This window comes from Bos indicus, chromosome 19 (assembly GCF_029378745.1).
Source record: "Bos indicus isolate NIAB-ARS_2022 breed Sahiwal x Tharparkar chromosome 19, NIAB-ARS_B.indTharparkar_mat_pri_1.0, whole genome shotgun sequence".
Taxonomy (NCBI): Eukaryota; Metazoa; Chordata; class Mammalia; order Artiodactyla; family Bovidae; genus Bos; species Bos indicus.
In genome coordinates, this window is record NC_091778.1 from 41,442,753 (window position 1) to 41,468,823 (window position 26,071).

The 26,071-nt window shown below is 39.1% G+C and overlaps 1 protein-coding gene across 4 annotated transcripts; it reads left to right on the top strand.

Moving 5' to 3' along the window:
- Positions 1–735: 735 nt before the first annotated feature.
- ZPBP2 (zona pellucida binding protein 2) lies at positions 736–10,480 on the top strand. 4 transcript variants are annotated; one of them, XM_019982636.2, is made up of 8 exons: positions 736–971; positions 1,118–1,183; positions 2,329–2,454; positions 3,099–3,260; positions 5,043–5,261; positions 6,076–6,158; positions 8,427–8,607; positions 9,321–10,480. In XM_019982636.2, the coding sequence occupies exons 1-8, from the start codon at positions 923–925 to the stop codon at positions 9,413–9,415; spliced, it is 981 nt and encodes a 326-aa protein (XP_019838195.1). In that variant the 5' UTR covers positions 736–922; the 3' UTR covers positions 9,416–10,480. The 4 variants fall into 4 exon arrangements, with proteins under 4 accessions (XP_019838195.1, XP_070629506.1, XP_019838196.1 ...); XM_070773405.1 differs by having other exon boundaries at positions 8,427–8,534; XM_019982637.2 differs by having other exon boundaries at positions 736–862.
- The last annotated feature ends 15,591 nt before the right edge of the window (positions 10,481–26,071 follow it).

Genomic DNA, 26,071 nt, shown 5'->3' on the forward strand with positions numbered 1-26,071 from the left:
AGACACTGGCCTGGTCTCTTTTGGAGCTCGCTGATCTTGACTGAGCATCCACCCTGCAAAAAACAGCATCTGGAGATCTTGCCTTTCAACTGGGCTTGTGTTTTTGTTTTTGTTAAAGCAGGCTTACTTCACAACCCCGGATACATTTGCAAGTGGAGTCTCTCAACATCGTATGATGCTGGAAGTTGACAATGAAGGTTAAACGTTCCTCTAGAGTGCAAAGCCCTGGAGACGCCTTGTTGGTGCACTACTTCTTCAGGTTCTTCATTCTGTGGGTTAGAACACAGGTGGGTGAAAACTGGGAGTTAGGAATTTGAAAAGGATTGTGCACACAGTTCCAGACAATTCATAAGAAAGGCATAGGGAATTCGCACGCGGGGCTCTCTGCTTCCTGTGAAGTGGAAGCTTCTCCTTCCTCAGATCCTAATGTAATCTCATCCCCTATCCGCCCTATCCCATGGCGCCCACCGTGTTCCTCTCATCGATTTCTTCAGCTTCTAGACTAAGGAAATGACTAAAACGCCAAGGCTTTTCTTCTCTCACCGATTGCCCAGAGAACGAAGCGAACAAGAGCGCGGGAAAATGGCGCCAGGTTGGAGGCGCGAAGCACCGGAAGCATCCGCATGACAGCGACCGCGTGCGCGCGAGGGGCGGGGCGCTCGTCTCCTGTGCACCTGCCAAGGCACTGCCCTCTACACACGCCCCGCCCCCGGCCCCATCCGCGCGCGACAGGCCGCGGAGCACTCTCGCGCTCTCCTCCGCGTCCGCTCCCTTTGTAGCTACGCACGGTAGAGGGAGCGGACCCTGGCGGTTTGCTCCGCTCGGTGGAGGAGAGATGGGGAGGCGTGGCGCTGGGGCTGAGGTAGGAAGGAGCCCGCCCCTCGACGCCTAACCGTCCCGCGACGCTAGCCCCTGAGTCGTGATGCGAGCGTGGGTCCTACTCTCCGCGGTGCTCTGGTACCTCACAGGAGGTGGGGCTCCTCCCGCCCGGCCCCCAGGCTTCCCGCAGCTTCCCGGTCCAGCCTCCCAGCTTCGCCCCGCCCCGCCCCAGTCTGAGCTCCGGCTCCGCTTCCACTTGGTCAGTGGGTTGTTTTTTTTTTTTTTTTTCCCTCCGCAGTTGGATGGCAGCGTAATTCCGAACGCACTGAGAAAGGCTTCATTTATGGCAAGCCGGGACACCCAGGTAATGAGGACCTCTTCACTCGCAGAGTCCATCCGAAGAGCCGGGGGCCCCGTGGCTCTGCTGAGGTTTTTCCCGAGCAAGGAAATGGAGCAAAAATGTATAGAACGTCTACTGTGTGCTCTGCACTTCCTGGAGGTTGTTTCATCCTTATAGCAACGCCACTGCGCCTCAGTTGCGTAAAGAAGAATCTCGCCTAAAGAAGCACGGCTCGTGAGGAGCTAAGATTCAATTTATAGCTCTTTCTCTGATACCACCTCTCTTCAGAATGTCCCTGCTGCTTTGCAACCTGCGAGACCAGCTCAGAGGAGTGATTTCCAGGGCTGGAAGTCCCTCTGTTTGGAATGTCCTTATCCCTTCATTAACTAGAACTCCTACACATCATTTCCGGCTCATCTTAAATGTCATTTGTCACTGTGATAAAACTTTCACACTCTCCCCAAGGAAAATTAGTCACACAGCTAACTTTAGATGACTTTGGGCCGGTTCGTAGCATTGGTTAGATTTGGAATCGCTCCGTTTTTGGAGCCCCTCCCGCTCCGTGCCACCGCCGAATTGTGGTACAGTATCTTCTTTATAGGTTCACAGCCCGGTGTTCAGCAGGCTTTATAATTAGTATCTTGTGGGGCAGTATTGTTCAAAGCACATTGTTGCTGCTTCCATCAAATCCGAGATAGAGTAGGAATTGCAGAAAATCTTCCTTATGTGTCCCACATAGACTGAATTATTGTTCCTTGTTAGGAGCTAAATATCACATTTGCCTTGGGGATGATAATGATCATCTTTAAAATAGTTTTACAAGCAAAAAGATTCTTTTCTCATCTTTAAGTTGATTCTACCAACTCTTCAAAATTTTTTGATTCTCGTTCTTCTGAATCTGTACATTAAAATGTATTATGTACACTTTTATAAACACTATATTATCACAGAAAAAAAAATAATGACTCTCTGGCAGTCTAGAGTTAAAAGTCTATGAGAAGTAAAAAGGACTTTAGTTTTCCACATGTTATAATGATATGCTGATTTTTAAAACCGTGAAATCCAAAGAGAACTAATCAAAGTAACTTTGGGACAGAATGGTAGGAAGTGTGTTTATTAATTTAAATTTTGCTATATAATGTAGTTATATACTGTTTTATTTGTCATAGTGAAAGTATATGTAAAATTACATCACAACAGCCCAGTCCTTGTCTGTATGGACTTTAAACGTGCCGAAAAAGAAACAGTGGACCCCACATATTTATGGGTTGGGCCTAATGAAAAGCAATTATCAGGTAAGTTATTTGATTTTAATATCTTCTTTTTTTAATGATGCAAACCTTTTTTTTAGAAAAGCACTATTATTTATGAGAATGAAAAAGTTGTAACTTAAAATACTGACGTTTCACTTACTCAGTATTTAGACAGTCATAACCTGGTCTGTGCCTTATTTTCTCCTTATTCATAAAACTGAAGCAATAATTTTTGTACCTTTCCTCCCAAAGCCTTATTAGTTCAGAAGTTTTTATAGAACCTAAAATTTATCTTTGCAGCATCTGTGATAGGAAATGAGGTAACTAATTTGTAATTTTTCATGATGTTAGAAGGGTGTCTTAGAATGTAAGGATTATTAATTTCTATCTTATGTGAAATTGCATCATACTATAAGGTACTATAATCTCATTTACTGAATTACTGGTATAAATCAATTGAAATTAGATGCCAAGAATTAAAGAAAACCAAAATATATTTCAAAAGTGTACTTATCATGTGGTTTTCCATGGAGTAATACAGCAGAATTAAGACTTTGTTGAATTCTTGAAGTTAAAATTGTCCGTTAATTTATAAGTCTTCATATGTATTAGTAACCCCAAGTTTACTAAATAGTGTTTGAATTGTTACATGTTAGATAACAAACTCATTTACTCTTTCTGTTTAGGAAGTAATAGAATAAATATAACTAATACAGGAAAGCTGACGGTGAAAGACTTTCTGGAGCCTTTGTCTGGACTTTATACATGCAGTTTTTCTTATAAGACTATCAAAGCAGAAACCCAAGAAGAAAAGATAGTAAAGCAGAGATATGACTTTATGATCTTTGGTAAGAATATAAGCACATTTTAACTTATACATTTAGTTTGGATCAGAATTAAGTATATGGTTTCTTCATTTAGTGTAAATGAGTCTGTTATATATAATCGGTATGGCTTATAGAGTATTTTAAATGTGGCTGGTTCCAAATAGGAAAAGGAGTATGTTAAGGCTGTATATTGTCACCCTGCTTATTTAACTTATATGCAGAGTACATCATGAGAAACGCTGGGCTGGAGGAAGCACAAGATGGAATCAAGGTTGCCGGGAGAAATATCAATAACCTCACATATGCAGATGACACCACCCTTATGGCAGAAAGTGAAGAAGAACTGAAGAGCCTCTTGATGAAAGAGGAGAGTGAAAAAGTTGGCTAAAGCCCAACATTCAGAAAACTAAGATCATGGCATCCAGTCCCATCACTTCATGGCAAATAGATGGGGAAACAGTGGCTGACTTTATTTTTGAGGGCTCCAAAGTCACTGCAGTTGGTGATTGCAGCCATGAAATTAAAAGACACTTACTCCTTGGAAGGAAAGTTATGACCAACTTAGACAACATGTTATAAAGCAGAGACATTACTTTGTCAACAAAGGTCCGTCTAGTCAAGGCTATGGTTTTCCCATTGGTCATGTATGGATATGAAAGTTGCACTATAAAGAAGGCTAAGCACTGAAGAATTGATGCTTTTGAACTGTGGTGTTGGAGAAGACTCTTGAGAGTCCCTTGGACTGCAAGGAGATCCAACCAGTCCATCCTAAAGCAGATCAGTCCTGGGTGTTCATTGGAAGGACTGATGTTGAAGCTGAAACTCCAATACTTTGGCCACCTGATGTGAAGAGCTGACTCATTTGAAAAGACCCTGATGCTGGGAAAGATTGAGGGCAGAAGGAGAAGGGGACAACAGAGGATGAGATGTTTGGATGGTATTACCGACTCAATGGACATGGGTTTGGGTAGACTCCAGGAGTTGGTGATGGACAAAGAGGCCTGGTGTGCTGCGATTCATAGGGTCACAAAGAGTCGGACACAACTGAGTGACTGAACTGAACTGAAATGTGTCTGACCAAGGAACCTCAAATTGACATCAAAATAGTGTGTCCTAAATAATCCTCTTTCAGCCTCCCACTTCCCACTGTCTAGGTATGCAGGCACAATCAGCATTATCACAGTTTTGCTAGGTAATTTAAAAATTGATGTTTAACTCCATAAAAGCAAATTAATGATCCTTTTCCCTGGATAGTGCTGACACCAATGATACTTCTGTAAACTAAGACTCTCCCCACCAAAATCTTATTTTTTTCTTGATACTTTTAACTTACATATATAGGGCACCCACAGAAGCTATATCTTCTCTTGTACTGAGTATATAATGTATCAGACAAAATAACTTTTTTCATTAAAGTCATTAGTTTTACATCTCTTCATGAGGACAAATTGTTAAAACATTTTGTGCTCAGTTGCTCAGTCATGTCTGACTCTTGGAGATCCCATCGACTGTAGCCTGCCAGGCTCCTCTGTCCATGGGATTCTCCAGGCAAGAATACTGGAGTGGGTTGCCATTTCCTTCTTCAGGGGAATCTTCCTTACCCAGGGATCGAACCTGCATCTACTTGCGTCTCCCACATTGGCCACTCCTGCGCTGTGCCACCTGAGAAGCCCTTAAAACATTTGATTAGATAAATTAAGCTTCTTTGGTGGTTTGTAAGATTGATGGTATTTAATATTACATGTTATTTGGAAATTGATGCTAGGCACAATTGTTTTATTCTCATCTTTTTTTTTTTTAAAGCCTATCGGGAACCTGACTATTCATATCAGATGGCTGTACGTTTTACCACAAAATCTTGTGTAGGAAAATATAATGATCTGCTTTTTCGAGTCCTGAAGAAAATCTTGGATAATTTAATCTTTGATTTGTCATGCCATATCATAGAACCATCATATAAATGCCATTTTGTTAAAGTTCCAAAACATGGCCTCATTCATGAGCTATTTATAGCCTTTCAAGGTAAAAAATTTTAATATTTCTTTAAATTCATGAGTTTTATCTTATTACAGAATTAATTACCATATTAATATGAGAAATAAGTAGTAGGCTTTAAATGCTTGTTAAGCACTAAAATCTACTGTTGTCCTTAGCCTGATTGTGGTTTTAAAAATTAACACATTAATTATTTGCCTTCAACTATGATATATTAGGAAAAGCCAATGGCACCCCACTCCAGTACTCTTGCCTGGAAAAATCCCATGGACAGAGGAGCCTGGTAGGCTGTAGTCCATTGAGTCGCTAAGAGTCGGACACAACTGAGTGACTTCACTTTCACTTTTCACTTTCCTGCATTGGAGAAGGAAATAGCGACCACTCCAGTGTTCTTGCCTGGAGAACCCCAGGGACGAGGAGCCTGGTGGGCTGCCGTCTATGGGGTCTCGCAGAGTTGGACACAACTGCAGTGACTTAGCAGCATGATATATATTGTTGCCTATTTTTGAGAAGTCAATAGCATTTTATAAATATGGCCTTTAACTATGCAGCTAATATTTAAGTTATAACTTCTTATAGAATTTTAAATTGAGAACTTGACAAAAGGGGGAAACCAAACCAAATTTATTTCTATTCATTTTAAAGCCTTGTAGTTACCTCCATTAGCCCCCAGATGGAGTGAAATCATAATGTATAAAGTATTCAAATTGTGCACCTTTCTAGGATTACATAGATTAAACACATGCACACATGTATACTGAATTCAGCATTTGGAACGTTCTTGGAATGTTTGGAACTTTTTGGAATTGTTTTGTGAAGATGTCATTTTTCCCCCCTCCAGTTAATCCTTTTGCACCAGGGTGGAAAGGTACATGCAATGAGTCTACTGACTGTGAAGATACCACTAATCATAATATCCTCCAGGTGAGAATTTCAGTGTAGGGGGAAAGTATTTGAATAGTAAACAAAGCTGTTTAAAAACTTAAGCATGAAATATTACTGATATTAGTTTCAGTTTTATAAACTGAGATTGTGAGAGTCTTAGCTATTTTAAAATGTTTTGTCTTGGAATAGTATGTTTGGAATATTATATAACTCCCCAGGTTAATATTATGTATTTTTCTTATGATAGAAGAAGGATGGATCACTGGTCTTTGTTCTCCAAATGTAACCAAGCAGCAGCTTGAAAAACAGCTTTACAGGGCTTCCTTGGTGGCTCAATGGTAAAGAATTCACCTGCCAATACAGGAGACACAGGTTTGATCCCCGATCCAGGAAGACTCCACATGCTATGGATTCTGAAAGAGATGGGCATACCAGACCACCTGACCTGTCTCTTGAGAAACCTGTATGCAGGTCAGGAAGCAACAGTTAGAACTGGACATGGAACAACAGACTGGTTCCAAATAGGAAAAGGAGTACGTCAAGGCTGTGTATTGTCACCCTGCTTATTTAACTTATATGCAGAGTACATCATGAGAAACGCTGGGCTGGAAGAAGCACAAGCTGGAATCAAGATTGCAGGAAAAATATCAATAACCTCAGATATGCAGATGACACCAGCCTTACGGCACAAAGCAAAGAAGAACTAAAGAGCCTCTTAATGAAAGTGAAAGAGAAGAGTGAAAAAGTTGGCTTAAAACTCAACATACAGAAAACTAAGATCATGGCATCTGGTCCCATCACTTCATAGCAAGTAAATGGCAAACAATTGAAACAGAGACTTTATTTTTTGGGGCTCCAAAATCACTGCAGATAGTGACTGCAGCCATGAAATTAAAAGATGCTTACTCCTTGGAAGGAAAGTTGTGACCAACCTAAATAGCATATTGAAAAGCAGAGACATTACTTTGCCAACAAAGGTTCATCTAGTCAAGGCTATGGTTTTTCCTGTGGTCATGTATGGATGTGAGAGTTGGACTGTGAAGCAAGCTGAGCGCCAAACAATTGATGCTTTTGAACTGTGGTGTTGGAGAAGACTCTTGAGAGTCCCATGGACTTCAAGGAGATCCAACCAGTCCATTCTAAAGGAGATCAGTCCTGGGTGTTCTTTGGAAGGAATGATGCTAAAGTTGAAACTCCAGTACTTTGGCCACCTCATGCGAAGAGTTAACTCATTGGAAAAGACTCTGATGCTAGGAGGGATTGAGGGCAGGAGGAGAAGGGGACGACAGAGGATGAGATGGCTGGATGGCATCAGCAACTCGATGGACGTGAGTTTGAGTGAACTCCGGGAGTTGGTGATGGACAGGGAGGCCTGGCGTGCTGCGATTCATGGGGCTGCAAAGAGTCGGACATGACTGAGTGACAAACTGAACTGAACTGAACTGAGGCCTCTGCACCACAATTACTGAGCCTGTGCTCTAGAGCTTAGGAGCCGCAACTATTTAGCTCACGTGCTGCAACTACTGAAGGCCCTGCGCCCTTGAGCCCAAGCACCGCAACAAGACAAGCCACCACAATGAGAAACCCATGCACTGCAACTAGAGAGTGGCCCCCACTCTCTGCAGCTGGAGAAAAGACTGCCCAGCAATGAGGACCCAGCACAGCCAAAAATAAATCATTTCAAAAAAATGAACAGCCTTATAAAAATAAATAAATAATGAACAGCCTTATAATCATGTCATTCTAGGTTAAAACAATTGGTTTTTCCAAAACTGTGTCTTTATTGATCATGATAGTTGCTCTCTCCTCTGCCTTATTTGAGGCTCAGGACATAGTCTAAAAAAATACCTTCATTCTCCTCCTCTAGTCCTTAAGCCCATACCCTTAACATTGTGCATGGTTTATGGGTTATTATTAGTTACTATTTAAGCCCTGTGCTCAAAAAATAAAATTTACACCATTAGTCTGTAATGCTAATTAAAGTTTTGGTTTCCATCTTGTTTGGCTCTTTGGAGTTAGAAACAATCAACTCCCAGTTATCTACATATGGGATAGACATGCTGCAAATAATTCAAAACAAGTGCTTTTTAACCTCATTTTAATTCTTCTTAACTGTTGTACATAAAAACTGACAATAATTGATAAGTTCAGGCTAAACTAATTTTGGTATTAACATGCAACTTTTCAGGAATTCATCTGTTGTGTAAAGCAGTGCCATGCTTGTATTACGTTTCATTGCCTCTGATATAGGAGAAGAAATTTGGTTCACAGTTTAGTAATTGTACTTCTCTCTGGTGTTAATCTTAGGCAAGAAATCGAATAGAAGAATTTTTCCGGAGCCAAGCATATATTTTCAACCATGATCTAAATAAAACTCTACCAGCCATGCATTTTGTGGATCACAGTTTTCAAATAGTACGTATGGATAGCTGTCGTCCAGGCTTTGGAAAAAATGAAGGTCTACACAGCAATTGCGCTACCTGTTGTGGTAATTATAAAATATACATATCTAGTTATTTAAGTTATATAGTCAGAATTCTCTTAGCATAATTGAATTGAATATTTATAGTGATTTTCTTACCAAAGAAAGGTATTTAGTTAAAGGGAAGTAAAAATTAGAAGCCCAAATTTCTAAACATAGTTATCTTCACGGATATTAATTCTGCCTAGTATAATCTTTTGTATTACAAAATATCTCTATAGCATCCTGACTTGAGATACTGTACTATGAAAGGAAACAAAATGGCCCTGCTGGGAAATTAGAAATAGGAACTAGAAAACAAGAAATAGGAACTCATAAATGGAGCAATGCACAAGTTATTGGAAGATGCTACTAAAGGAAAAAGTAGCTAAGATTCTAACTTTCTTTTACAGTGTTACCTAAGATCACCAGATAACAATATTTAAAACTCATAAACAGGGAGTTCCCTGACAGTCCAGTGGTTAGGACTCCACTTTCACTGCCATGGCTCCGAGTTTAATCCGTGGTTGGGGAACTAAGATCCTACAACCGCTCAGCAGAGCCAAGAAAAAAAAACAACTCATAAATAATCTTCCACAGTTTAATTGGTTGAACATTGCTGGTAGTAGAACATAGATATAGAATGTCAGTGGTGTGACATTGATGGCAATTTGTATTATTGGTATAAAATACCTTTAACTGAAATTATAATATCTGCTCCATTGTATTTTCCTCTGCAGTGGTTTGTAGTCCTGGGACTTTTAGTCCTGATGTTGATGTTACATGTCAGACCTGCATTTCCGTCCAAATCTACGGAGCTAAATCATGCCAGTAAATTTCAACATGAAGACTAGGGGTGAAAGCATCATTACTTGCTTGTGGAGGTGGAAGACATAAGATGATTTGTTCACATCCCAAAGTGTCATAGGTATTTTCATTAAGGAAGAGCAGTAAGACCAAAACATTGGAAAACGTACATTGTAAAAACCGTAAAAAGATAGTCAACATGGTATTTCTAAGAAGGCATTTAATCTCAGTGGATGATTTTTAATGAAATATGTTTTGTTGCTTACAAACAATCTTGTTTCTTTGTACCTAAAACTATGTTAAGGTCAAGAAGAGTAGGTGAGTATAATATAATAAAATTTTGTACTTTCCATATATTATTTTGTTTGATATCACTCATATGATATAAAGGCATATGTATTACCTTTATAATTAGAACCAAAAAAGTTATTTCTTCTACTCTCTTTGCTTTTAGTCTATTTATTTTAGAATAATAGATTTTATTTTTTAGTATAGAGTTAGGGTTACAGAAAAATTGAGCGGATATTACACAGAGTTCCATATGCCCGCTTCGGCCCACACCCTCACCCCTCCCAGTTTCCCCTATTAGTAGCATCTCGCATTAGCATGATACATTTGTTATGATTAATGAACCAATGTCAATACATTATTATCAACTATAGTTAGTAGTTTATATTAAGGTTCATTCTGCGTGTTGTATAGTCCTGTGGGTTTTGACAAGTATATACTGACATGTGTCCACCCCTACAGTTTCACACAGAACAGTTCCACCACCCTTAAAATGCCCTCTGTTTTATCTACTCTTCTCTCTCTCTTACCCCACAGCCCTTGCCAACCACCAGTCTTGTTCCTGTCTCTACAGTTCTGCCTTTCCCAAAGTAGATTAAACTTAGGGCCATGCAGTGTGTAGACTTTCCAGACTGGCTTCTCTCACTTACCAATATTCATTTAAGATTCCTCCATGTCACTGTATGGCTTTGATAGATCATTTTTTATTGCTGACTAATATTCCATATCATGGGTGTATAAAGGACATCTTGATTGCTTCACGTTTTTGATGATTATGAATAAAATTGCTATAAATCTTTGTGTACAGGTGTTTGTATGGACATGAGTTTTCAAATCAATTCGTAAATGCCTAGGAGCGTGATTGCTGGGTTGTATGGGAAGATAATGTCTAGTTTTGTAAGAAATTTCCAAACTGTGTCCCAAATGGGTTTACCATTTTACATTTCCACCGCAATGGATGTGTTTCTTGTTGTTCCTCGTCTTCACCAGCTTTTGGTATTTTAAGTTTTTTTTATTTTGGCTATTCTATTAGGTATTAGTGATAGTTCATTATTGTTTTAATTTTAAATCCCCTAATGACATCTGGTCTCTGCATTATTTCATGTGTTTATTTGTCATCTGTGTATCTATCATTTAAATCTTTCTCCTTGTTTTTATTGAATTTTTCATTCACATTGTTGAGTTCCAAGAGTTCTTTGTATATTTTAGATACAGATTCTTATCAGATATGTGTTTCTCCAATTTTGTGGTTTGTCTCTTCTTCTCACAATGACTTTTACTGAGCAGAAGTTTTTAATTTTAATAAAATCCAGTTTACCAATTTTGGGCTTCCCTGGTAGCTCACTGGTAAAGAATCCCCCTGCCAAAGCAGGAGACACTGGTTCAGTCCCTGGTCTGGGAAGATCCTACATGCTGTGGAGCAACTAAGCCCACGCACCCCAACTATTGAGCCTGTGCTCTAGAGCCCAGGGACCCGCAACTGCCGAGCCCTCACGCTGCACCTACGGAAGCCTGTGTGCCCTGGAGCCCACGTTCAGCAACAGGAGAGGCCACTGCAACGAGAAGCCTACACACTGCAACTGGAGAGCAGCCCCCGCTTGCCCCAGCTAGAGAAAAGCCTGGGCAACAGGAAGACCCAGTGTAGCCAAAAATAAATAAAATATAGTTTACCAATATTTTTCCATAGATCATGCTTTTTATGTTATATCTACAAACTCATCACCAAGCCCAAAGTCATGTAGTTTGCTCCTGTTGTATTTAAGAAGTTATTTAGTTTCATGATTTACATTTAGTCTAAGATGAATTAGTTTTTGAGAAAAATGTAAGTTGTATGTTTAGATTTTTTTTTTTTTGCCTATGGATGGTTCCAGCACCATTTGTTGAAAAGACTGTCCTTCCTCCATTGAATTGCCCTTGCTCCTTTGCCAAAGGTCAGTTGACTACATTTGTGTGGGTCTATGTCTGGGTTCCCTATTTATTCATGTAATCTTTCCTCAGTATGGTTCAGTTCAGTTCAGTCGCTCAGTTGTGTCTGACTCTTTGCGACCCCATGAATTGCAGCACACCAGGCCTCACTGTCCATCACCAACTCCCGGAGTTCACTCAAACTCATGTCCATCAAGTCGGTGATGCCATCCAGCCATCTCATCCTGTGTTGTCCCCTTCTCCTCCTGCCCCCAATCCCTCCCAGCAACAGAGTCTTTTCCGATGAGTCAACTCTTCACATGAGGTGGCCAAAGTACTGGAGTTTCAGCTTCAGCATCATTTCTTCCAAAGAACACCCAGGACTGATCTACCTTGATTACTGTATAGTAAGGCTTACATTTGGTTGGTATCAGTCCCCTGACTTAGTTCTTCCTCAGTATGGTGGTTAGTTATCGTCTTTTGCCTTTTTATATAAACTTTTTAAAAATTTTTATTCATTATTTGGCTCTGCTGGATCTTCATTGCTTCACACAGGTTTTCTCTAGTTGCAGCAAGTGGGGGCTACTCACCAGTTGTGATGCTTGGGCTTCTCACTGAAGTGGCTTCTCTTGTTGCAAAGCATAGGCTCCAGGCACTCAGGCTTCAGTAGTTGTGGCACACTGGCATAGTTGCTCTGTGGCTTGTGGGATCTTCTTGGACCAGGGATTGAACCCATGTCCCCTGCCTGGGCAGGTGGATTCATAACCACTGGACCACCAGGGAAGTCTATGGTCTTGTATTTTTAATTTCAAATTCCAAGTGTTTATTGCTGGTATTTAGGAAGACAATTAACTTTTGTATATTAACCTTACATCCTATGATCTTTCTCTAATTGCTATTAATTCCAGGAGGTTTTTTGTAGTTTCTTTGAGATATTCTACTTAGACAACCGTGTCATCTGCAAACAAAACAGTTTTATTTCTTCCTTCCAATCTGTATATCTATTACTTCCTTATCTAATCTTACTGCATTAGCTAGCACTTCCAGTATGACATTGAATAGTAACAGTGAGTGGGCACATCCTTGTCTTGTTTCTAATCTTTGAGAGAAAGCATCCAGTTTCTCACTATTACATGTGATGTTAGGTATAGTTGTTTTTTTTTAATAGATGTTCTTTGTTAAGTTGAGGAAGTTCTCTAGTCCTCTGTTTGATTGATATATGATATTTCCATCTTTAGTCTGTTGATGTTGATAGATAAATTGATTTTCAAATGTTGGAACTATTCTTCTGTATTCAGAATAAATCGTTTTTAGTCATCGCTTCAGTTCAATGTTCAGTCGTGTCTGACTCTTTTCAAACCCATGGACTGCAGCACACCAGGCCTCCCTACCCGTCACCCAACTCCCGGAGTTCACTCAAACTCATGTCCGTTGAGTCAGTGATGCCATCCAACCATCTCATCCTCTGTCGTCCCCTTCTCCTCCTGCCTTCAATCTTTCCCAGCATCAGGATGTTTTCCAGTGAGTCAGTTCTTTGCATCAGGTGGCCAAAGTATTGGACTTTCAGCTTCAGCATCAGTCCTTTCAATGAATATTCAGGACTGATTTCCTTTAGGATGGACTGGTTTGATCTCCTGCAGTCCAAGGACTCTCAAGAGTCTTCTCCAACACCACAGTTCAAAAGCATCAATTTTCAGTCATAATGTACAGTTATTTTATACATTGTTGGATTTGATTTGCTAATATTCTGTTGAGGATTTTTGCATTTATTTAATGAGACATATTAGTCTGCAGTTTTCCTTATGATACCATTATCTGTGTTTTAGTATTAGGGTTATTTTTTGTTAGTGTTAACATTGTAGGTATGTGTGTCAGTCAGGTCCAATCAGGAGACAGAAAACATGAAGCAATTTGAACAGGGAAATTTTAATATAAAGAACTGTTAACCATAACGGGATTAGAATAACAAGGACTTGGATAGTAAGATGTGGAGAACCCTAAAGACTCTGCTACAAAACCACACAAGGAAGAAGGGTTGGTGAAGCTGCTGGCCACCGTGCACCGCAGGATGTGGCCAGTGGAGACACTGCACGTGCCGCAGGGGCCTGTCAAGGGAACAACCTGCTGCTTTTCGATGTCAGCTCAGTTTGGCTTTTCCTTCCTCTCCTTAGAAAATCCTGCAGCGTGTAGGCACTGCTCTTGAGTTTGAGAATTTCTTTTTTTTTTCTAAGCCAGAAAGCAATTTTCTCTTTTATATTTTGCTTTACATCCTCCAGGGCCCCTGTACTGTTTAGGTTGCTGCTGTATTTGCTTCTTAACTTTGTTCACCGTTAGCAGGCTTCCCTTACCCCATAGTTCTTGCGTCTGATAAATGTTTCTCAGGCACTTCTTGATTTCCTCCTTCAGTTTCAGAAGCTTCTTCATTCCCTTGAAAGGAAGAACATAGATAAACTGACAGATTAGTATGATTACCTCTATGAGTAGAAATAGTTTAATAGTCAAAAGCAAAACCTGATCTCAAGAAACATTAATTTTTAAGTTACAATAATGGGGGAAAACATATCACTACCAGGTTTGTGCAGATGTCAGTGGCCTAGAATAGAAGTTATTTTCTATCACAGCAGGCTTATTATTTCACCAATAACCCATTCCTCAGAATTGAAAATTAAGTAGCCAAGGAAAGAATTTTTGTATTTCTCACTGGGCCAGAGATTGTAACTATCACAAAGTAATATAACTGCCACAGCTCTTGCACAGTAATGAATTATGTAGGTCTGAAGGACCCTAAGGTTGCAGAAACATGATTGGTGCCAAAGTATGGTTGCTGAGTGGCAGTGCTTATTTTGAAGACTGCTAGATATGTGAGTTGAAGTTTGGATAAACAGATACAGTACTATCACTTTGGGTCATCCCAGGGTAACACATTGATACCTAGTATCAGAATCTGTAAACAAATAGAGCACAGTGAAGGTATTTGGAAAACAAAGATGGTAAGGAAGTTGGGAAGCAAAAAGAAAAGAAAGTGGCTTTAAGCACAAAACTTGGGCTGGAGAGCTCTAATTTAGGCTCCTGGACCCTACCTCATTTCTGTGGAAGTTATCTGGAATGTGACTCAAGCAGAAGAAAGTCAACAAATTTTTAAATGCAGAGGAAAGACTAAACTGAGGATGGAGGTGTGTGTGTCTGCCTCCCTCTTCTTTCTTATGGCCCAGCTGATGAAGTCTAATGTCCAATGTCCAAAGCATCTTGCAAACTATGTCTCCCTTGAGTGACAGAAAGCAAGTGAAAAAGATGTCTGCAGTCTACAATTTGAAAGACCCTGGCTTTCTGATTCTAGTCCTGACTCGATCATTTTCTATCTTGGCAAAGACCATTTTCTCATCCCTAATGTAGGGAAACTAATTAATACCAGGCTCAACCCCTCTTAAAATATAACTTTATGTAATCTTATCATTTATATGAAAGAGCTATGTAGACCATAAAACACCAACAGTTTTAAGGCTTTGTATTAGCTTTGTGGTGGTGGTTGTTGCTCAGTCACTCCTCCTTTGTGGGCCGGTGATAAACAATGAAGTAATTCTACACAGCTAGGAATCTAGAGCTTTCACCATAATTTGCATTATTGTTGTTCAGTCACTCAGTTGTGTCCGATTCTTTGTGACACTATGGACTGCAGCATGCCAGGCTTCCCTATCCTTCACCATCTCCCTCCCAGAGTTCGCTCAAACTCATGTCCATAGAGTCAGTGATGCCATCCAACCAGCTCATCCTCTGTCGTCCCCTTCTCCTGCCTTCAATCTTTCCCAGCATCAGGGTCTTTTCCAGTGAGTCAGCTTTTTGCATCAGGTGGCCAAAGTATTGAAGCTTCAGCTTCAGCATCAGTCCTTCCAATGAATATTCAGGGTTGATTTCCTTTAGTGTTGACTGGTAATTTGCATACATTCTATCAATAAGCTTTTATTTACTATAGGTCCAGTGTTCAGTAGTTTCGGTCTCTGTCACCAGGAAGGGCCCAGACTAGTGTCTGAGACAAATAAAGCACTGCAATTAAGGCCGCTGTGACTTAGTAGCTCTGTCCTTTGGATGTTTAGGTGGTAGATTTGAGGGAAGATTTCAGAAGACAGGCAGAGGAAGGATTATACTGCCTCAACATACAAAAAGCTTAAAATGAAATGATAAGCATCACCATTCTCTTTTTTTTTCACCACTGTTATTGTGAAATATAACATGCATACAGAAAAGTGCATTAAACACTAATTTACTGTTTAACATACTTATCAAATAAACATTTGAAATACCCACCACCCAGCGAATAAATAAAATATTTCTACCATCCTCAAAACCCACCCCTTTCCCATGTGCCTGTCCCTGATCTTATCATTCCTCCTCCATAGTGGAGGAATGATAGTAATTATTTCCTGCCTTTTCTTAGAGTTTTACCACCAAAGTTGGATCCCTAAACCATAAAGTTTCTCTGTTTTTGAATATAATGGAATCATAATGGATATACTTTTATGCCTTGATTCTTTCTAAAGACTACTCACACATAGAGTTAGTTCATTTATACTCATTGCTGTATAGCATCAGTTCAGTTCAGTCACTCAGTCGTGTCCAACTCTTTGCGACCCCATGAATCACAGCACACCAGGCCTCCCTGTCCATCACCAACTCCCGGAGTTCACTCAAACTCATGTCCATTGAGTCCCGTGATGCCATCCAGCCATCTCATCCTCTGTTGTCCCCTTCTCCTCCTGCCCCCAATCCCTCCCAGCATCAGAGTCTTTTCCAATGAGTCAACTCTTCACATGAGGTGGCCAAAGTATTGGAGTTTCAGCTTCAGCATCAGTCCTTCCAATGAATACCCAGGACCGATCTCCTTTAGAATGGACTGGTTGGATCTCCTTGCAGTCCATGGGACTCTCAAGAGTCTTCTCCAATACCACAGTTCAAAAGCATCAATTCTTTGGCGCTCAGCTTTCTTCACAGTCCAACTCTCACATCCATACATGACCACTGGAAAAACCATAGCCTTGACTAGATGGACCTTTGTTGACAAAGTAATGTCTCTGCTTTTCAATATACTATCTAGGTTGGTCATAACTTTCCTTCCAAGGAGTAAGTGTCTTTTAATTTCATGGCTGCAATCACCATCTGCAGTGATTTTGGAGCCCAGAAAAATAAAGTCTGACACTGTTTCCACTGTTTCCCCATCTATTTCCCATGAAGTGATGGGACCGGATGCCATGATCTTCATTTTCTGAATGTTGAGCTTTAAGCCAACTTTTTCACTCTTCACTTTCACTTTCATCAAGAGACTTTTTAGCTCCTCTTCACTTTCTGCCATAAGGGTGGTGTCATCTGCATATCTAAGGTTATTGATATTTCTCCCGACAATCTTGATTCCAGCTTGTGCTTCTTCCAACCCAGCGTTTCTCATGATGTACTCTGCCATTATATAAATATACCACAGTGTTTTTATCCATTCTATTATTGGGGAACACTAAAGTTGTTTCTGTTTTGACTGTTACAACATCCTACTAAGTAAAATTCTTCATATACCATGTGATGCATATGTTCACAAGTTTTTCTAGAGTTTATACCTAGCAGTCAAATTTTGGGGTTATAGGGTACGTCAGTGTTCCATTTGTAATGATGAACTGCTATTCAAAGAGTTTGTACTAATTTATCTTCCCAATGGTAGTATATGGAAGTTCTCATTGTTTCAGATACTTACCAACATTTGGTATTGTGAGACCTTTAATCCTTTTCCAGACTGGTAATTGAGTAATAGTATCTCCTGGAGGTTTTAATTTAAGTTTTCTGATTACTAATCAGGTTAATCATCATTTCATGTTTGTTAGCCATTAGGATTCTTTTTCCAAATATTCTTTAGAACACTTTTGACTCTCTTTGTATTGAGTCGTCTTTTTTATTGATTGGTACAAGCTCCTTATACTGGATCTTATTATTTTGTAAGTTACATGTTTTAAATATCTTCTCCATGCTATAGTTTGTCTTTTCACCTCTTTATGATATCTTTTGATAAACAAATGTTTTTGTTTTGTTTGGGGTTTTTATTTATTTATGTATTTTTGGCTGTGCTGCACAGCTCAACTTGTGGGATCTTAATTCCTTGACCAGGGATTGAATCTGCGCCACTGGCAGTCAAAGTGCAGAGTCCTAACCATTGGACTGCCAGGGAATGCCCTTGAACAAGTGTTTTTAATGTTAATATAGACTTGCCTTAGATCTAAACTCTATTTAGATCTATTTATCTAAATTCACATTTAGATCTAAATTCTAACTGGAATTAATTTTATATATGATGTGTGCTAGGCATCATTTATAATTTTTTATCTATGTGGTTACTCAATTGTACTGACACCACTTACTGAAAAATCTAGCCGTTCCCCAGTGCTCTGCAATGATACCTCTCTCATATAGCACATGTCCGTTTATGCATGAGAATGTCTGAGATGTCTCTTCTATTTTTCTATTTGTCTCTCCCTGCTCTAATGCTTGGAGAAGGCGATGGCACCCCACTCCAGTACTCTTGCCTGGAAAATCCCATGGACGGAGGAGCCTGGTAGGCTGCAGTCCATGGGGTCTCGAAGAGTTGGACATGACTGAGCAACTTCACTTTCACTTTTCACTTTCATGCATTGGAGAAGGAAATGGCAACCCACTCCAGTGTTCTTGCCTGGAGAATCCCAGGGACGGGGGAGCCTGTTGGGCTGCTGTCTATGGGGTTGCACAGAGTTGGACACGACTGAAGCAACTTAGCAGCAGCAGCAGCAGCTCTAATGCTACACCAAAATATTACAGTTTTTATCTGGTAGAGCAAGTTTTTCCATCTTGTTCTTCAAGAGTATCATGGCTATTTGTGCCTCTTTGCACTTCCATATAAGTGGAAGTGGATAACTTATTAAGTTATATGCACAGAAATGTTGGGATTTTTGTTGAGATCGCATTGAATCCATAAATTATTTGGGAAGATTTCACATTTTTGCAATATAGTGGCTTCTAACTCTTCAACATAGTATTCCATCTTTAAGTCTCCTAGGTCTCTCAATAAGAGTTTATAACTTAATGTGTCTTTCAGGCTTTTTGTTAGGTATATTCCTAGGTATTTCACATTTTTGGTGCTATTATAATTGGTATTTTTAAATTTCATGTCTTCTGTTGCTGATATATATAAAAATACAATTGGTTTATATATGTTTTAGCAAATTACTAAATTATCTTACTCCTTTTAATAATCTCTAGATTCTTTTTGGGGAGAAGGCAAAGGCACCCCACTCCAGTACTGTTGCCCGGAAAATCCCATGGATGGAGGAGCCTGGTAGGCTGCAGTCTATGGGGTTGCACAGAGTTGGACACGACTGAAGCGACTTAGCAGCAGCAGCAGCCACAGACTCTTTTGGACTTACTATATACAAATTAGATCATCTGCAAGTAATACAATTTTCTTTTTAAAACAGTAACCTTACATATTTTGTTTCTCTTTTGGCTTCCTATACTTGCTAGGCCATCTATGTAGTGTCAAATCGATAAAGGCAGTGGCAGTAGGCATCCTTGTCTTGCTTCTGATTGAGAGAGAAAACTTACAACATTTCACTCCATTAAATAAGATATTTACTGTAGGTATTTTATAATATGTGTATCAGATTAAAGACATCTCTTTTATTCTTGTTTTTCTAGTAGGAATTTTTAATGTACTTTTTTCCTCCAAAACAACTTTTAAAAAATTTTATTCAAGTATAGTTGACTTAGTGTTGTATTAGTTTCTGGTATACAGCAAAGTGATTCAGTGATATATATATATATATATATTATACACACATATGTACATCATTTTTCATACGCTTTCCTATTATGGTTTATCACAGGATATTGAATATATTGAATTGAATATATTGAAATCAATATATTGAATATATTGATATTGAATATAGTTCCCTATGCTATATAGTAGGACCGCTCATCCATTCTCTATATAACAGTTTGCATCTGCTAATCCCAAACTCCCAACCCATCCCTCTCCTATCCCTTCCTCCACCTTGGCAGCCACCAGCCCGTCCTCTGTGTCCATGAATGTTTCGTAGATAGTTCACTTGTGTCATATTTCAGAGTCCACTATGAGGGATAGTAAATGGTGGTAAAGCAAACAGCCCTGTATTGAAGTCTAGTTGGTATGCAGTATTGTATTAGTTTCAGATATACAGGAAAGTGGTTCAGTTATATACATTCCAGAAATACATATCTACTCTTTACAGGTTCTTTCCCACTATAGGCTATTACAAAACACTGACTATAGTTCCCTGTGCTATACAGTAGGTCCTTGTTGTTTATTTGTTTTATATACAGTAGTATGTAGCTACTCCTAATCTCAAACTCCTGATTTATCCTCCCCCACTCTTTCCTCCTTTGGTAACCATAAATTTATTTCCTATGTGTGTGAGTGTATTGTAAATTATTTCATTTGAATCATTTTTTTAGAATCCACATGTAAGTGGTAGTATATGATATTTGTCTTTGTCTGACTTCACTTTGTATGATAATCTCCAGGTGCATTTTAGGCATTTTTATCAAGAATGAAAATTGAATTTTATCAAGTGCTTTTTCTGTATCTATTGAGGTGGTCATGTCATCTTTATTCCTAAACTTTTAATGTGATGAATTACATAAATTGATTTCTTACTGTTAAGCTAACCTTGAAGTCCTAGACAAACCTAACTTAGTCTTAATGTAGTCTTATTTATTTCTTGATTTGGTTTGCTATTCATTTTCTATTTTTGCATCTAAGTTTATGTGTGAGACTGGCCTGCATTTTTCTTTCTCTTGTTCTTGTTAGATTTTGCTAGCATTGTAAACAATTTGGAAAGTGTTGCCTCTCTTTTAATTATCTGGAAGAGTGTGTATAATGTTGGAATTCTTTATTCTTGAATACTTCATTGAATTTACTGGAGAAACCATCTGGACTTAGAATTTTTTGTGAGAAGATATTTTACTGTTGACATAATGTCCTTTGTAGTTATAGGATTTTTCATATTTTCTATCTCTTCTTGGGTTAGTTTTAGCAGTTATACCTTTCTAGGATAGTTCTTATTTAATCTAAAATCTTAAATTTATTGGCACAATGTTGTTCTAATATCCTTTTATCTGTTTAATGCCTGTAGCATCTATAGTGGGCTTCCCTGGTGGCTCAGATGGTAAAGAATCTGCTGCAATGCAGGAGACCCAGGTTCAATCCCTGGGTTGGGAAGATCCCCTGGAGAAGGGAACGGCAACTCACTTCAGTATTCTTGCCTGAAGAATTCCATGGGCAGAGGAGCCTGTTGGACAGGGATGGGGTCGCAAAGAGTCAGACATGATTGAGCAACTGACACACACATAGCATCTATAGTACTGTCTCCTTTTCATTTTTGAAATTGATTATAGGTGCTCTTTCTCCCTTTTTCTTTTTATCACTCTTCTCAGAGGTTTGTCTATTTTATTACTGATTTCAAAGATCCAATATCTGTCTTTATTGAACCTCTTTATTATTTATTTACTACTTTATATTTGGTGTGCCCTTTATTTTCTTTCCTTCCATTTATTTGGATTTATTTTGCTAATATATTTTTTTTAGCTCCTTGACATAGATACTTAACTCTTTTTTTCTTTTAAGCTTTTATTCTTTCACACAAACAATTAAGGTTATACATACATATTCTGTCCTCTAAAATATCACCTTTAGCTAATCTTACAAGTTTGGGGGTTTTTTTTAGCTGCCCTGGGTCTTTACTGCTGCACTTGGGCTTTCTCTAGTTGTGGTGCTTGGGCTTCTCATTGTCGTGACTTCTCTTGTTGCAGGGCACAGGCTGTCGGGCACATGGACTGCAACAGTTGTGGCCTGCAAGCTCAGTGGTTGCGGTTTGAGGGCTCTAGAGCGCCAGCTTAATAGTTGTGGCGCACAGGCTTAGTTGCCCCAGAGCATGTAGGATCTTAGTTCCTGGACTGGGGATCCAGTTGATGTCCCTTGTACTTGCGGGGGGACTCTCAACCCCTGGGCCACCAGGGAAGTCACCTTACAAGTTTGATATGTATACTTTTATTGCTAAAAGTTTTATTCTTCAGTTATTGTTGGGTATAGCTTCCTAAATATGTCCATCAGATCAAGTTTGTTAATTATGTTGTTCAAATCATCTGTATTACTGACATTTTAGCTGCTTATTCTATAAATTACTAAGAGGAGTGTTAAAATCTTCACAGTAGTTTTGTACTTGACTATTTTGTTGTCTGTCAATGTTTGTTTTCTATATTTTGAGATTATACTATGTACATAGCAATTCAAAATTGTTGTATCTTCTTGGTAAATTGAAATTTTTATCATTGTGAAGTGGCCTTCTTTGACACTAATAATGCTTAATGCCTCAAGTTTATTTTGCCTAATATTAATGTAACTATACCAGTTTCTTCTTGGCTAGTATTTACAAAGCTAATGTTTTCCCACCACTTTATTTTCAATATTATATATCTGATTGTTATTTAGATGTCTTACAAACTGTAAGTAGATAAATTTATCCATTCTGACAATATTACATTGTCGCTGCATCATTTAGCCCTGTATACATGTAATTTCTAATACATTTGGATTTCATTCCACCATTTTCTTTTGGGTTTTTTGTTTCACCTGTTTAAGGTTTCATTTTCTCTTGTTTCATGTATTCTTTTTGTTGATAATCTTTTTATCACTCTGCTTTTTTCCCTCCACTCATCTGTTCCCTAGTCTTTTGATGGTTACCTTAAAAATTATAGAATACATACAATAACATCAAAGTCTAAAAGTAAACAATATCTTTTCTCTTTTCCCAAATAAGATAAAACCCTTTAGAACACTTTAAATTTACTATATTATATTATTTTATTACTATTATCCTGTATTTAACATTAAAAGATGCTATTAATGGTTTTATTATTTCTGTATATAATTACTGCTCATTTAGATGTAACCATATATTTACCAGGATAATAAATAACCTAGCTTGACACTACCAGAAACAAGATTGGCATCACAATTCTTTTTTTTTTTTTTTAATTTTTTTTTATTATTAAAAAAATTTCAGGTATACACGTGCTCCCCTACATCACCATTCTTGAGTGTTTTTCACCTATTCCACATCGAGAAGTTTTTATTATTTCATCTAGTCTCAGTCTCTTTCTGCCTTTCTTGTGCTTCTCCTTAGCTCCATTCTCTCCTTTCAATGTTCCTCTCCTCCATCTTAGGAGCAAAATCAATAAATTCCTCAATTTGTTACCTGCAAGGTAGTTTTCCCTCTTCTCCAAGACATGTTGACATCCAACTCTATCTATCCTAAGGTGGCTAAACTTGCATTTTTCCAAAATGGTTTCCTTCCCAACAGGGTCTCTAGCTCAGATTGGAGAGATGTTGAAACTGTCAGAAGTGGATACTGCTTGAGCTAAGAGTTCAGAAGAATGAGTAAGAGTTAGTGGAATCTCTCACATCCCTCCAAGCTCAAATAATGACTGTTCTAACTGTCCGCATTTCAAAACCATCCCCTTCCCCAGTTTCAGCTTCTGGAGCAGGAAATTCCTTACAGACTTAGCAATTAATGTATTGAGTTTCATTCTGGAATCAGAAATGTGAGATGAAAAGGAGAGAAATCAGCAGATCAAATATGGACCTCAGATTTCTGGGTTAGTTTAATCTCCCTTAGGCAAGTAGTCCCTTGCTTGCACTCTAAGAGGACGGAAAAAAAAATCTTAATGACAACTGGTTGAGAGAGCCTCATGAAATTCTGAATGTGTCTCCCAAACTTCCCCCAACTCAAAGGCACTTTTGAAAAGGGCCCTAGTAAAGTGGCTCAGCTGGTAAAGAACCCACCTGCGATGCAGGAAACCCGGGTTGATTCCTGGGTTGGGAAGATCCCCTGGAGAAGGGATAGGCTACCCACTCCAATATTCTTGGGTTTCCTTGGTGGCTTAGCTGTTAAAGACCTGGGTTCAATCCCTGGGTTGGGAAGATCCCCTGGAGAAGGAAAGAGCTACCAACTCCAGTATTCTGGCCTGGAGAACTCCATGGAATGTATAGTCCATGAGGTCGCAAAGAGTCGGACACGACTGAGTGACTTTCACTTTTCACTTTTTCAGTAAAGAAAAGTAAAATTTAAAGTAAAGCCTGTTCTCCAGAAGCTTTCACATCAGTGGAACAGACATATGTGTTAATAATTTCAGTATGGTATAATGAGGCCTTAGTAGAAATGTATTCAACATGCTCTGGGTCAATCAGAGGAAGAAGTAACCAAAATCTTTGGGAAACTGGGATAAATACTGAAAAAGAGATATTTAAGCCTTAGCTTAAGAAGTGGATATGGTAGGGGAAGGTAATCCAGGCAGAGGAAGAATGCAACCTGTATTAAAAAAATCACAGCATTGTAAAAGTGCATGTCATATTCAAATTGAAGACCAATAGTTTGGCATGGCTAGAATCAGCATTTAAGGAAAAGGGAAAAAGACTGTCAGAGGTAAGATGGGACCACCCTGTTACCTTTTATTAAACACTCTCATAGTACCCTGTATTTTTTATAACACTTTCCTACTTTGAACTTCTTGTTCAGTGTCTGTTTTTTCACAACATTCATCCTTAATCCTGGGTAATCAATAGATACTACCCATGGCTCAGATGATAAACAATCTGCCTGTAATGCAGGAGACGTGAGTTGGATCCCTGGGTCAGGAAGATCTCTTGGAGAAGGGAATGGCAACTCACTCCAGTTTTCTTGCCTGGAGAATTCCATGGACAGAGGAGCCTGGCAGACTACATATAGTCCATGGGGTCTCAAAGAGTCAGACACAACTGAGCAACTAACACTTTCACTTTCTTTCAAAATTAATAAATCAAGAATAAATACAAGAATGTCATTTTTAGTTGTAATAAACACTAAAATTATTAACATGGCTATCACAAGGAAGTGAGACCAGGTGATAGGGTTAAGGGGTTTGAGAGCAAACTTTTACTTCATTTGTTTATATTCCTCTGAACTGCTCAAATCTGTTCTCGTGTGTTTTCATTATATTTTTTAAGTTTTTATTGAGATAATAATTCACAGTAAAGTGTGCAGATCTTGTGTTTAGCTTAATAAATGTTTACACATGTAAACGTGGTTACACATCCATGTAGCCACTATCCAGATCAAGATATAAAATATGTCCAGCGCTCCAGAAGAGCTTGTCAGTACTGCCCCTTCCCAGACATACTGCACCCCCCAAGGCCACCACTGTGGTGACTTCTTCCACCACCGTGTAGTTTGGGTTGTTTTCACCGCATTTACATGGAGCTATATAATATGTACTTTTTCAAGCCTTTCTTATTGATGTGTAATACACTTCCATTAACATATCCTGATCTTAAATGTTGGCTCAGTGAATCTGGATATATTTCCAGCACTCCAGAAGATTCCCTCATGCCCCTTCCCAGGCAATAACGTCCCCACTAAGATAATCACTATTTTGACTTCTACCACCATTGTTTTGTCTGTTCTTGAGCATCATATAAATGGAATCATACAGTCTCACAGAGGGCACCACCCGGATTTTCTTTAGGAGAACCTGTTGTAGGAAGCAGCTTGATGAAGGACCTCTAACCCACCCTACAATAGATCTGCCTCCTGAGCCTCTCCTGAGCAGCTTTCTGCCGAAAGCTGAGCATGGGGTCCCAGCGCCTGGCCCTCCTGCCTGATGGGGAGCCCTCTGGCAGACTGCTTTTGCTCTGGTTGGCTTGGCAGAGACCCTCAGACTGTGCTGTCATCTGAGACTCTTCCTACTCAGTCTCTCCCTCCTCCTCTCCTTTCACAGGTTTTAGATCATGTGATCTGAAGTTTTGCCGTATCTATTCCTGTTCCCTCCCCCTTTATTCTTCATGAGCTTTTCCCCTAATAAGTCTCTTGCATATCTGCTTCCATTTTGGCACCTACTTCTCAGAGGACCCAAACACAAATGTGCATTTTTGTGCTGACTTCATTTGCTCAGCATTCTGTCTGTGAGAGCCATCCATGTTGTTACATGTAGCAGTAATTTGTTCTCTTCTATTGCATGAGTATAGCCCAATATATGTATCCATCCTAATGGCACTGGGCATTTGAATAGTTTGCAGCTTAGTGCCCTTATTTTGATGTTTTTATACATGCAAGTATTTTGGTGAACACGGGCACTCATTTCTCTTGGGTATATGCCAAGGAAGTGGAGCTGCTGAGTCATAGGTATATGTTTAGCTTTAGTAGATATTGTTAAAGTTTTCCAAATTAGTGGACCAAGCTACACTCCAATAGCACTTATAAGAATTCCTGTTGCATATAATATTTTTACAAATGTAAATGTAAAAATAAATAGTTCAAAAGATAGATTCAAACCAGATGTATGCCATCTCATCCTAGTTTGTTTAAGTTACCATTTTTAAAACTGCCCAACAGAAAAAAATGTTCACATACCC

What these genes read in the sequence shown, in the direction of transcription:
- ZPBP2 (XM_019982636.2), top strand. Translation starts at nt 923, where the DNA reads ATGCGAGCGTGGGTCCTACTCTCCGCGGTGCTCTGGTACCTCACAGGA. An exon ending in GCTATTTATAGCCTTTCAAG is followed by an intron (nt 5,262 to 6,075) that starts GTAAAAAATTTT and finishes TCCCCCCTCCAG; the next exon opens with TTAATCCTTTTGCACCAGGG. An exon ending in CTAATCATAATATCCTCCAG is followed by an intron (nt 6,159 to 8,426) that starts GTGAGAATTTCA and finishes TGTTAATCTTAG; the next exon opens with GCAAGAAATCGAATAGAAGA.